Source organism: Telmatherina bonti (genome assembly GCF_933228915.1).
Source record: "Telmatherina bonti genome assembly, chromosome: 16".
NCBI classification, from domain to species: domain Eukaryota; kingdom Metazoa; phylum Chordata; class Actinopteri; order Atheriniformes; family Telmatherinidae; genus Telmatherina; species Telmatherina bonti.
The window spans coordinates 24,932,730-24,945,374 of NC_136614.1; the positions used below are offsets into that span (position 1 = coordinate 24,932,730).

Consider the following 12,645-nt stretch of genomic DNA (forward strand, 5'->3'; position numbering starts at 1 on the left):
AAGTCTTTAGTTTGCACTTGTTTTTTTTGTTTTACCCCAAATTAATTTGCATATATACAGTTTTAAGAATTCTTCTAGTGTATAAAGAATCTGACCTGAGGCAGGGAAACACATACACTGAATGAAACAGGGTTTTGAACACTTTTTTTTTTTTTTACCATAACAAGATGTAATAGGTCTCAGAAACAGTATGCATCAAATATGACACATGATCAGTTAAGGGGGACAATTATAATTATATTGCAGTTATAGTATAAAGAACAATTAAAAGTTTTCCAGATGCTAATTTAAATACAAACAACTTGTTTTGTATTACAGTTGGTCTGAAATTGTGAGTTTAACATGCAGTTACAGTATTAGCTGTTTAGTATAAACATGTCCCTAAGTGCATACTGCATTTACATACTAGAAATATGAGCTCTGATAAGGCCAGCTTAAGATTCCTGTTTCAGTCTGCCAAGGTGCTGGAGTCAAAAGATCTAAAAGAAATTAATTTTAATACTCAAGAAAATAAATAGCAATTTTTTTTTTTTTTTTTTAAATAAAAATTATGAGTAATCTTCCACTTAAACTCATAAAAGTAGAGATGGGAATAAAAGCACAATGCTTTTAAGATATTTTCTTTAAATTGATGCTTTGCTACTTGTCATTTTCTTTTTCTTTTTTCCTGGCTTGGCTATTCAGTCAGACTGAAATAGTACCATATCCCCGATATGCAAATATAGTATCTTATTTAGTATGCAATGCATGGTATTAACATTCAGTAGAAAAATTTTAATTGAAGAACTTAAATGTCTTCATACTGAAATTAAATATCCTCAAACCCCAATTTAAATATTAATATTTACCCGTGCTACCGTGTAGAAAAGAAAACACACATTAAAGCTTATTGCACTTAGGTATTCTTCAGCTTTGCATACTCCGTTTTTTTGCCTATATTTTTTGTAGACTTTATATTTTTACGTTTTGGTTTCAGAGATAAAATTACAGAACCTACATGTCAAAACCTGTCTTTGCCACCCTGCAGATCACTGTCATCTTCGTTTACATGCTTTGGTGTCGTGGACAAGTTCATCAAGCGCAAAGACAACTGTGTATGCACCCGATTGGCTGAAAGATCTTTACTCTACTCTTATTGGTTCCTGTCACACGGAGCGCGTTACGATTGGCGGAGCCGCAAGAGTAGGAAGTGCCGATGAGTAGTAGGAGCTTAACATGGGTAGCTACGTTAAGAAGTAAATGTCATATAAAATCTAAATCGATACTTCCCGCCTGTCGTCTCTGTAGCTGGATGGTGTAATGTCTCTGTAGTTACTTTGCAGTTGTTTTCAAGACCAAGGAGGTGTGTCTCCGGTAGAAATTGCGCCTTCTTGTTGGTCTTAAATGTGGCAGTGTAAAACTAGCCTGTTAGCTTGCTAGCTTAGCTTTGCTTTGGAATTTGCTAGCTTGTTTGACAGCTTCAGTTGCTAAAATTAACCAAGTCGGTATCCACTGTGAATTGGGCTGCATTTAGTCAGGCTTAAGCATTTGAATTTATTTATGCTACTATTCAGAGTGTGACTCGACTGTAACTTAATGTTTGGCGAGAGAAGTAATAGCAGCTGCAGCTAGCAGATGGTTAGCTTGGCAATAACAACAATGGGCTGTAAGAGAGGTTTGAAGACGGTGAAAATGTTTTATTTTGCGGCAATTCTGGTCATTGTCTACGTCAAAGTGTTAACAGCTGGTAAGTATAAGAATTCAGCATTGTTGTATCACTATATCACAGTTGGACATACATTTAGAACTGTTAAACTATTGCAAGCATCTGTTTCTGCTTTGTGAACAGCCTTCTCCATTTCAGTACTCACAGCTCTATATTTGATGATGCAATATTTATATTTCAGATGAAGATCAACACCGAAACGACGGTCCAGAGTTGAAGGTATGTCATGAGGCATTGAACAAAGTAGTGGTTTCAATATTTGGAAGCTTATTCATTGAACTGATCTACTACCCTTGTCATGTAGTGCCTTCTATGTCTTGTTCTTGTCAAGTTTACAGTTTTATCTCTATGCTAACAGCTGTAACGCAATAGAAAAAAGCAAACATGGCTAAACTAAATTGTTTAGTAAAACATAAAAAGATATAAACAGACAGTAGGTTCATTTGAAAGTAAGAAGAATGTTTAGAAAAGTGAAAGAAAGCGGCGAATTGGCAAACAATTGTGACTGCATTAAAAAAGACAAGGGTAATAAGTATTTTTATTTAGTGATTTGGCATTTTTACGCTATTGCGCTTATTTGTAATAATTTAGAACTCAACAAAGGCGGTGATCTAACCTGTTGCTGTTAATTTAGGTTTTTTTACATGGAAGACACATCTTGAGCAGCTTTGAAGTTTGCAATGTTGATTTAAGAAATACATGTTTTTCTGCTGCTATATGCCTGTAGACGTATAGACTTGTGGCAACAGACAACAGAGTACCTGTTTATGGTAAACATTACAATATGTGTTTTAGCTTGTTTCTCATGTATTTCACTTTGCATGTGTAAAAGGATGCATGTCATATTTAACAACAAAACAATATATTTTCAAATCATATTCTACAGATGGTATACAATTTCAAATTAAAAGATTAGTCATGTAAATGTGAGAATCACTGGCTTTTATGTATGAAGTAGCAAAAACATTGTAGCATGTCTCCCTAACTGTTATTGTTGGTCCTTTATAGTTACTGTTGTGCATACATTTATTACATTTTTTAAGCTGAGAAGCTCTGCGTTAGAGTTGGATATTGTCTCAGCTTAAGTTTAATTTAAATGTGTTGTTGTTTACTATATGTCTGGGGACATTGTTGTAGAAACTTCTTAATAATATGACACTATTGAATTTAATCTAAATAAAAATACCTTTTTATTTGTACATGGAAAATTGCCATTCTTCAGGTTGACTCCACAGTTTTTCACTTTGAGAATGCTCAAAACCTTTGAATTACAAACATGTATTCAGTTGATTATTAATATACTATAAATGTATGTATATGTATACTATATACACATATTTAAGTTTAGTCTTTACGTCAACACTATTTCATAATAATATCTTGTTTATTTACAGTCGTACCATGATCCTGAATCAGAGGAGGAAGAAGTTCGTATTGCACCAGAAATTGTAGCAGGTTCTTCAGTGACTCCTCGTCACAAAGTCTCCCAGTCAGAAGAGGACAAACCAATTCAGGGAGAGGAGAAGGAAGACCTACCTGAACAGCCGCCTCCTGCTGAAGAGAAACTTAAAGAGGGTTAGCCTTTTTTTTTTTTTTTTTAAAGTGCAATATAGCCAAGAAAGACAATAGATAACATTGACTGAAATAGAAGAAATATTGCATGAAAAAGAACTCACAAAATGGGTAGAAAATGAAACACCAGCCACCACTAATTTGAAATCTGTGAAAGAGGTTTTTTTTTTTTATAACAAGCAGTTTGGATTTTAAAGCCAATTAAAAATGTTATTATGATCGATCGATTCTAGCATCCTTAATGAGAGGTGTCTTGTAAAAAAGTATTAAGGTCAACGTTGGCTTTTCTATCTTCAAAAAGAGCAGCTTTTTAACTTGTTTTTAAGCTCAGTAAAAATATTTCAACTCTGTTTGCATCCTTATTATAAACACCTTAAGATTTCATTTTAGATGGTTGAAACTTGTAGGGTTTTTTTTCCCCCAAGAATGTCGAGTCTGAAACTATGAAAACACTGAAGCTTTTTAACAATTACCTCTCGGTAGCAGAAACAGTGTTCTGCACTGTTGTAGTGATAATTTTGGCTGACTCATTGGTCCTCATACATAACCTGACATTCATTTCCTGTTTTGTAAGCTCTTCTAAGGCTTCACCTGTTAACCTGCTTTCTTTTTTGCAAAAGAAGGTGAGGCTTATGTGGTTTCAGGGCAATGCCACATTGGGTTAACAGTTAAACCTCATGAGAAATTATCTGCTTCTTACACCTGTAGCATATCTTGCATTGGATTACATCATTGTTTGTGAGGTTAATGCTTGGGTGTTTTTGTTGTAATCCTCTCATGAAGATGGAAATGAATAGAAATTTACAAAATTATTTTTGTAGAAAGTTTAACCCATGTTGATTGTACTTGTACTTGAATATTGCTCCAATTATGTTTTTTTTTTTCTTTAATTCAGTTCCTGTTGTGAATGGAGGCACAGCCCATGGAGAGCCCTGCATCTTCCCCTTCCTCTTCCAGAAGAGGGAGTACTCGGACTGCACTACGGATGGGCGGGGGGATGGGCGGCTGTGGTGCGCAACCACCTATGACTATGACAAGGATAAGAAATGGGGTTTCTGTGAGAGTAAGTGTCTGCTGGTGTTTCATCAAAAACAAGGAACCAAGACAATTATGACTAAACTGAGATGCATTGTGGGTGCAGTTTATGGATTTCTTGTAGGATTTAAGTGTCATATAAATAGTGTTTATCATCCTGATAATACGGCCGTTTTATTTTATTTGCTCAAAAGTTGGATTTGTTATATTATGATAAAAATTGAACAAAAATAGATGCATTCTTACAGGACTAAGAGGTGAACAACTGTGTTCCACAACTCAGCCGTGACTATGAAAACTAACTTAAAAATACATTATAGTTTCATTTTCATAATTGGTGTTACTGGTTAACATCTGCCAGGATTCAGAAACCTTTTTTTCCCCCACTGAATATAGTTTTCATATTCTTGTCTTTGTCTTAGCTGAGGAGCAGGCTCAGCATAGACTGCAGGCTGAGGAGGCTGAGGAACAGTATCAGACCGTCCTGCACATGCTGAATGCCACCACCAGGAAGAGCCAGAAAAAAGAGTGAGTCTCATGCTGATGGTTTATATCTTTAAAGTCAATCTTCTTTCAGTCTCCTGTCAAGTGGACACATATTGTTAAAAAAAAATATTGAAGGTTACAGTTGGTATCAACGCTGGGTACGAGTGTTTTCTTACCATGTAGTTCTGTATACCTGACAAACTATGGCTACATATGACATCTGTTTTATTGCCAGACAGTGCTCATGTGACTCTGATTTTCACATCCTTGTTTATTTTTGATGACCTAGCACTATTTGTTATGTATGCATTCAGCTAACTATGTTGTCACATATCCAGCTTCACCTGTGGTGTTCTTATCTCATCTACTCTGTCAGATTATACGAAAAGCTGCTGAAAGTAGCTGAGAAAGGCCATCAGAAAGCCATCGAGAAAGTGGCATACGCCATGCTGTTTGGAGACTACACAAACCAAAATGTCACAAAGGCCAGAGAAATGTTTGAGAAACTTGCAGTGGAGGGCTCTCCTAAGGCTCAGATGGTAAAGAAAAAAGTCATTCAAATTCTATTTGTCACTTAATAAAAATGCACTATTAGTGTTTGGATCTTATTAAATATGCAGATTGACATTCATTCTGGGATAAATGAGCCATTTTTCAGTATGTGTGTGTAGAGAATCAGCCGTCTAATGGTAACTTTTCTTTAGGCTCTTGGCTTCCTGTATGCAGCAGGACTTGGAGTTAACTCAAGTCAAGCCAAGGTACTTTTTATTTAACAGTCATGTGTTTTATTAAATAATATCAAATTAAGTCAAATGGAATCATGCTTTTTGTTTTCTAATACCAGTTCTCATGCATTTAATTGAAAGCCATGTTCTGCTTTCAGGCTTTAGTCTACTACACCTTTGGTGCTCTGGGTGGAAACTTGATAGCACATATGATTCTGGTGAGTTGACGTGTTTATAAAACGACTTCACTGACAGATGTGGTTTCTTAAATGTTAATCATTTACCTCCATACATTTTCTTATCAGGGATACAGATACTGGGGAGGTGTGGGTGTTCCCCAAAGCTGCGAGTCAGCACTAACACATTATAGACTTGTAGCAAATCACGGTAAGTGTATCGTGCACTTGGTTATATTTTGATGCAGCATCATGCTCTTGCTGGGGAGATAATTTAGTGAAAAAAGATTAATGTTTCTCAAATCTACTCCCCCCCCAACTTTCCTAATTTTGTATCTTTTTCCACCATTGCCAGTGGCCAGTGATGTGTCCCTGACGGGAGGCTCAGCTGTGCAGAGAATCAGACTTTTGGATGAGGTGGAGAATCCGGGCTCCACCAGCGGCATGCTGGAGGAGGACCTCATCCAGTATTACCAGTTTCTAGCTGAGAAAGGGGATGTTCAAGCTCAGGTGAAAAATCTTTTTATCATCTTTAGTTTGCCGTCTTTCTCATTAGAAACAGGAAGTAGTTTGAATGCTTGAGAAATGCAACATTTTCAGTTATTTATTCTCAGATATTTGGCAATATTGCTGTTTTCTCATTTATGTTGTGTTTATCTGAACCACCAGTCTAAAAGGTTACTGTAGTTTTCATTTAGACCTGATGGGAATTGTCTTGTTTCTACTGACAGGTGGGTTTAGGCCAACTCCACCTGCATGGAGGACGTGGAGTCGAGCAGAATCATCAGGTAATGTTTTCTCTGACAGCATAATTCACTCTAATTACTGAGGTTGTTTTGCTTTACTTGACTTGTTTCTGCTGTCCAACAGAGGGCTTATGACTACTTCACCCAGGCTGCAAATGCTGGGAACACTCATGCTATGGCTTTCCTTGGCAAGGTGAGGAAGACCTGCTTCTTATTTCATTATCCTTTTCTATTTCTGTTATTGATATTCATGCTAATTTTGTTTGAATTTGATTATCTGGTTCTATTTATATTTATCTCTTTTTATTATTCTTTTATCTTTTAAATATGTGTAGTCTATGTGTAGTTGCAGGACCTTAGACATGAAAATGGAAAACAGAGTCACTAAATCTTTTACTATTTCTTTGAATTTCATCTGCGCTCAGATGTATTCAGAAGGCAGCGAGTTTCTCCCTCAGAACAACGAGACAGCTCTGCAGTACTTCAAGAAGGCTTCTGATCTGGTAAGCATGAAACAAGACTCATCTCAACGGGGTGTTTTACTCTTTGGTGTTTTGTTCTGGTGCTTATCATTGTATTTCTGTATTAACTAGTTGATTATGCAAATTTAATAATCTAAATTTATTGTTTTGAGATGTTAATCCTTATATATTATCCAGGGTAATCCAGTGGGACAGAGCGGCCTGGGCATGGCGTACCTGTATGGAAGAGGTGTCCCGGTGGTAAGGACTTCCTAACACATTTTACAATGTTGTTATTAGTCCTCTTTCTTCTTCAACAACAGCAGCTTTAGTTTTTTTGTTTTTTTTTAATTGAAATTAAATAAAGTAGTCTGGCAGATCAGACTTGTTTTCACATTAAGCGTAGCGGTGTCAGATATCCTGAAACTGAAGCTGTGATTTAAGTTGTTTTTTCTCTTCAGAACTATGAGCTGGCGCTGAAATACTTCCAGAAGGCAGCAGAGCAAGGCTGGGTGGATGGACAGCTCCAACTGGGGACTATGTATTACAGTGAGTGAGAGCTGACAGTACATGCACTCATCTGAAAGTGTGCTTGTCCGTACCATCCTTCACTGTCCCATAGCTTTTACTTTTTTCTTGTCTGTTTTTCAGTAGCTTTTTGTCCATTTCTTTCCCATAATCACATTTCTGCTCTTCCTCTTTTCCTCTCTTCCCCAGATGGCATTGGTGTGAAGCGAGACTACAAGCAGGCACTTAAATTCTTCAACCTGGCCTCTCAGGCTGGCCATATCTTGGCTTTTTACAATCTGGCTCAGATGCACGCTACTGGTACTGGTGTGATGCGTTCCTGCCACACTGCCGTTGAGGTGAGCCACTCTGAAGTTGCTGCTCTCTGCATCACATTAAAGAGAGGAAAGATGAATGATGCCTGTCTGCTGCTGTTCAGAAATTATTTAACCATATAAATTCATATGCATCTAATTTTTCCATCTCCACACTTGAGAAAACAGTGATTTATTCAAGTCTTTTTTGCTGTAGTCTTTCTTGACATTTGTAATGCAGTGTTGGAAAACACAAGTTTACAGTTTTTGTCATTTTGAAATGGGTTCAGTTGCATTTGTCACATTTTGTGGATATCTCTCGTTGCAGCTTTTTAAAAATGTATGTGAGCGCGGTCGCTGGTCAGAACGGTTGATGACGGCTTACAGCAGCTTTAAGGAGGGGGACACAGATCCAGCTTTGGTTCAGTATCTGCTGCTGGCTGAACAGGGCTACGAGGTTGCTCAGAGCAACGTCGCCTTCATTCTGGACCAAAGTAAGAAAATCAACACATTTGTATCCAGACCATAAGACTGCATGACTTTAAGAATGTGTTTCACTTGCAGCATCACTCTTAGTCCCTTTAAAGCTTCCTCTTTTTGTGTCTGTGATAAACAGAGGGAGCAAAGATCTTCAGTGAGAATGAAACTTACCCTCGTGCTCTGCTCCACTGGACCAGAGCTGCAGCACAAGGTGAGTGCTAGCACATTTTCCTTATGCTAAATGTGTGCCAAATAGATTTTTAGCATGTTGACTATCTTTGTTGTCTGTGTTTCTTGGAAACTGCAGAACTGGTCATGTTTTGTATTTTTATTTTCTTGTGTTCTTCTCTCTGTGCAAACAGTTGGTCTGCTGATCCAGTCTAGTTATACCCAGTTTAGAATACTGTGTAAAGGAAATGACCTTCGTACTTCTCTGGTCAGGCTGGGCAGAGACGATTTGTAGCCTCTGGCTGTAAGCCGATCTGCAGCTGCTCTGCTTCTTTGTGCTAGAACAGACTATGGCTGTGGATTTAGTTAATTTTCAGACTTTTGGCGGTGTTTTCATTTATATCTGTGATGTCATGGAAATGTATTGCTGCAGTTTAACTGCTCCTCATTTCTCCTGTTAACATAGGCCAAAAAAACATCTCATTATGCCTCATAGGATTTGATAAATTTGATGCTGGTACTCTACAGGAGTTAAAGGACACAGCAATTTTAATAAAGCGCACAGCCAGCAAAGCCATCTCAGTTCATTATTGCATATGCTTCCTTTCGGACCAATTATAAGCAAAAGTGTCTCACCCAAAGCTATGACAACAGATAAATTCCCAGCAAGTGGTCTGCCAGTCAGTTTTAGCAGCTGCCAGGGGAGAGACGGTTGAGCTAGCTCTTTGGTTGTTTATCTACTGTTATACTGGAATACAGCCGATGATGCACTGAACAGTTTTCTTATAACATGTAGCTGCTGTTTACTGTAGTATACAGCAAAACTAAACGTTTTATCTTATTGATAAGTTTTTCTCCTGTGTAGATGAGAAACTGTAAAATACTGTCATGAATATACTGAAATACTGTCATTCTGTTTTTATTTTTGCCGATTGTGTACAGCACTTTGTTTCAACTCTGGTTGTTTTAAAGGGCTTTATAAATAAAGTTGAGTTGAGTTGATGAAAAGATGAATGTGTTACACTGTGTAGGAAAATATACTTCAGAATCCACTTACCTCTTCAACCACAAAAAGCTCATATATATATTTTTCCTTTTAAGGTTACACTGTGGCAAGGATAAAACTAGGAGACTATCATTTCTACGGATATGGCACCGATGTGGACTATGAGACGGCTGTTATTCACTACAGGCTGGCATCAGAGCAGCAGAACGGTGCCCAGGCCATGTTCAACTTGGGTTACATGCATGAGAAAGGCCTTGGTATCAAACAGGTGGGTCTAGACTTTAATTTGACTTGTTTGTACTTGGACACAATGATGTATGAATACGTAAAGTTAATTGGGCTTTGTATAAACTTTAATATTGTTGCTTTTTCTACAGGATATCCATTTAGCTAAGCGTTTCTATGACATGGCCGCAGAAGCCAGTCCTGATGCTCAGGTGCCAGTTTTCCTGGCATTGTGCAAGCTAGGTCTGGTTTATGCTCTCCAGTATCTGCAGGACCTTAATGTAAGTCCTTCCCTGGATATTCTAAAGCTATTGGGTTTCAACATAAATATTTGGCCTGCTCTTTAGCTTTTCTATGAGCTTTTTCATTAAAAAGAAAAAAATGTATTGATCATATTTGTTTTTGACTTCTGTCAGCTGAAGGAGCTGATTACACAGGTGGACCTGGACCAGCTTCTTGGTCCAGAGTGGGACCTCTACCTCATGACGGTTATTGCCCTGCTTTTAGGCACAGTCATTGCCTATCGTCAGCGCCAACACCAAATTATAGTGCCACCTCGCCCACCTGCCCCTGCACCCCCTCCCAGACCAGCTCAGGAAGAGCCACAAGCCGAGGCGGAGCTTCAAGCTCAGGAAGAAACGCCAGCTCAGGAGGAAGAAGAGCAGCAGTAAGGGGAAGCCAGAGCGAGTGAGGGCAGTAGAAGACAGACGGAAAGCTCTGCCGTCCCCACTGCATGGCGCAGCTGTTGCGGTGGAAACCTCACACTCTGCCTGCTCCTCTCCACTTATAAAAAAACTGTTTCACAACTTCCTGTCTTCATTCAAAAAAATGATGAAACCAAGACATTTCAGCTACTTAAAGACAGAGCAGCGTTGGGAGGATGACACAGGTTTGGGACTGATTAGTCTGGGACTCAGGACACTGCCAGAAGACCTGTGTCATCACCATGGAAATAGTCTTTGATTGCCAGATGAAAAGCATTTTAGGCTCACCTGATTAGAAGGATGGATTTTGATTTGTGCATTTGTTTCTTCTCACGCAACCCACCCCCTCCTTTTGGGGTAAATTACACTGAGTTTATTGGTTCAGTCCTAATTTGCTGCAGTATTTATATTAAAAATATGAGATGCAAAAATGTGAACTTTAGTAATTTTGTTCTTTAGCTTTGATCTAGTTGTTGAAGACTTCACAATCCTGCATGGGTTCTCCGGTTGTATGCAGACTTTTCAGTTTAGGCACTTTTTTCATACAGGTGAACAATTTTTGCATACATTTTTGCTTTGCTATTTTTCATCCATGTATTTGTCATGTTGACATGTTGTCAGGTTAGGACCCCCCCCATTGATATGAAGTTGACCCAACATCAGTGACAGTGCTATGATATACAAAAGCCATGTGCTGTTTGTCAGCAGGGGAAAATCAAGCATTTTAAGCAGATTAAATGACAGAAAACAGGAGTGAATAAATACAATAATTTTACTCGAAGCAGGTTTGTGTTTGTCATGGTTCTTAACATGAACTGAAGTGGGTTCAATTGAGCTGGGAATGAGAACTTTCATGGTTAAACTGAATAAAAGGATTTTAGAAAAACCACACAAAGAGCAAATACAGTACAGCTAAAGTGGAATGCATGTTTTTACTTCAGAAAGTAGTCCAATAACTTGACTGTTAACTTAGGCAGAAATAAAAGCCATCTTAGATATGGCTACTTTTACATGACTGCAGCTTCTGTCAGCCTCTTCACTCCCTTAAAAAAAGTTTAAATCAGAGATCTACCCACACTTCTTGTCTCAAGTGGCTTTAAATAAACAATCCAAAAGGGAAGCACATGATGCCATGGTGGGGTCTGACATGGTCTGTACTTCATTTTTTTCTTTTTAATCTAAAATTGGTTCAGCTCTACGGTCTGTGCTTGTTCTAAAAGTTAGAAATGTAGAAGCTATGCATCTGCATGATGTCTATGAACCTGAAGAATGAAATGAGAACTGTTTCCTCCTTTTAGGTATAGATACAGAAATGATTAGCACATATCTTACATTAAACACTGGTCAAAGTTGGAGACATTTTCATCACAAACTTCTAAAGAATCAATAATCTGGATACTTAACTTTTCTTTATGTAATCTCTGACATCAGTATGGCAAATTTAACCTTTATTAATAATTATGTTAGATTTATAATGGTAACAATTAGGAATTATTGTCTTAAATAGTATGTGTAGTAATATTCTGCTACAGATGTTGATAAACAATCAGAAAGGCTCTCATTGGACCTGCCCGTTGTCGCTCTGCTTTTAATGGGGGGGGGGGGGGGGGGGGGGGAACAAAGTGACTGAGCTGTAAAAACACAGCATCACATTGTGTAGTCTGTAGGGGTGACCTATTGACTGGTCCATACACATAACTATGGGGTGGCTTTGGATTGCTGTGGCAACATGTGTGCTCACGTCCCGCTCTGTCATAGGTAAGTGCTAGAACAGGCAGGAGGGCAGACCACATGTAGGGCAGTGAGTCTATATTTATTGTTACAACAGCCTCTGACACAAAATGTTTTAAATGGTTTCAGATAAATGTCGTTACTTAGCAACAGATGTGTGTTTTTATGGAAGTAAAAGTACACTGTAGGAACAAAGTGAATAACTGAAAATCAACTGTGTACATCTGTAACTCAAATGAGTATTAGAAGTGGTTTTTGGGGACGTTCGAGGGGTCTCAGTTGGACTATTAGAAAATAATCCTTCTCTCACAGGCAATGACTGGTGGTGGGAGTATGAGGAAGGGATACGACACTACAGCAAGGAGGCTCTAAATAAGGTACTATGCACTTCATTTTGTGACTGACAAAATAATGACAAACTATAGTTTTGTCATCTGATTTTAGATTTAATTTTTGCCTTAATAAATAGATTGCATACATTGTCAATTTGTCTTTTCAAAGTAAATAATATTTGGTTATCTAAAGATGGAAATGTGGGTCACCCTTTGGTGACAAATGGCAATACAACATGAAGCAGGCATCCAGACTATGTGCAGAACAAGCA

The 12,645-nt window shown here is 38.0% G+C and overlaps 1 protein-coding gene across 1 annotated transcript; it reads left to right on the forward strand.

Annotated features, from left to right (window-relative positions):
- Positions 1-1,205: 1,205 nt before the first annotated feature.
- sel1l (SEL1L adaptor subunit of SYVN1 ubiquitin ligase) lies at positions 1,206-11,126 on the forward strand. Its single transcript, XM_079255899.1, has 21 exons — positions 1,206-1,726; positions 1,887-1,924; positions 3,100-3,280; positions 4,173-4,340; positions 4,735-4,840; positions 5,175-5,337; positions 5,503-5,556; positions 5,682-5,741; positions 5,829-5,910; positions 6,055-6,209; positions 6,431-6,487; positions 6,570-6,638; positions 6,871-6,948; positions 7,105-7,167; positions 7,368-7,455; positions 7,624-7,772; positions 8,056-8,221; positions 8,344-8,418; positions 9,477-9,649; positions 9,759-9,887; positions 10,023-11,126. The coding sequence occupies exons 1-21, from the start codon at positions 1,615-1,617 to the stop codon at positions 10,275-10,277; spliced, it is 2,421 nt and encodes an 806-aa protein (XP_079112025.1). The 5' UTR covers positions 1,206-1,614; the 3' UTR covers positions 10,278-11,126.
- The last annotated feature ends 1,519 nt before the right edge of the window (positions 11,127-12,645 follow it).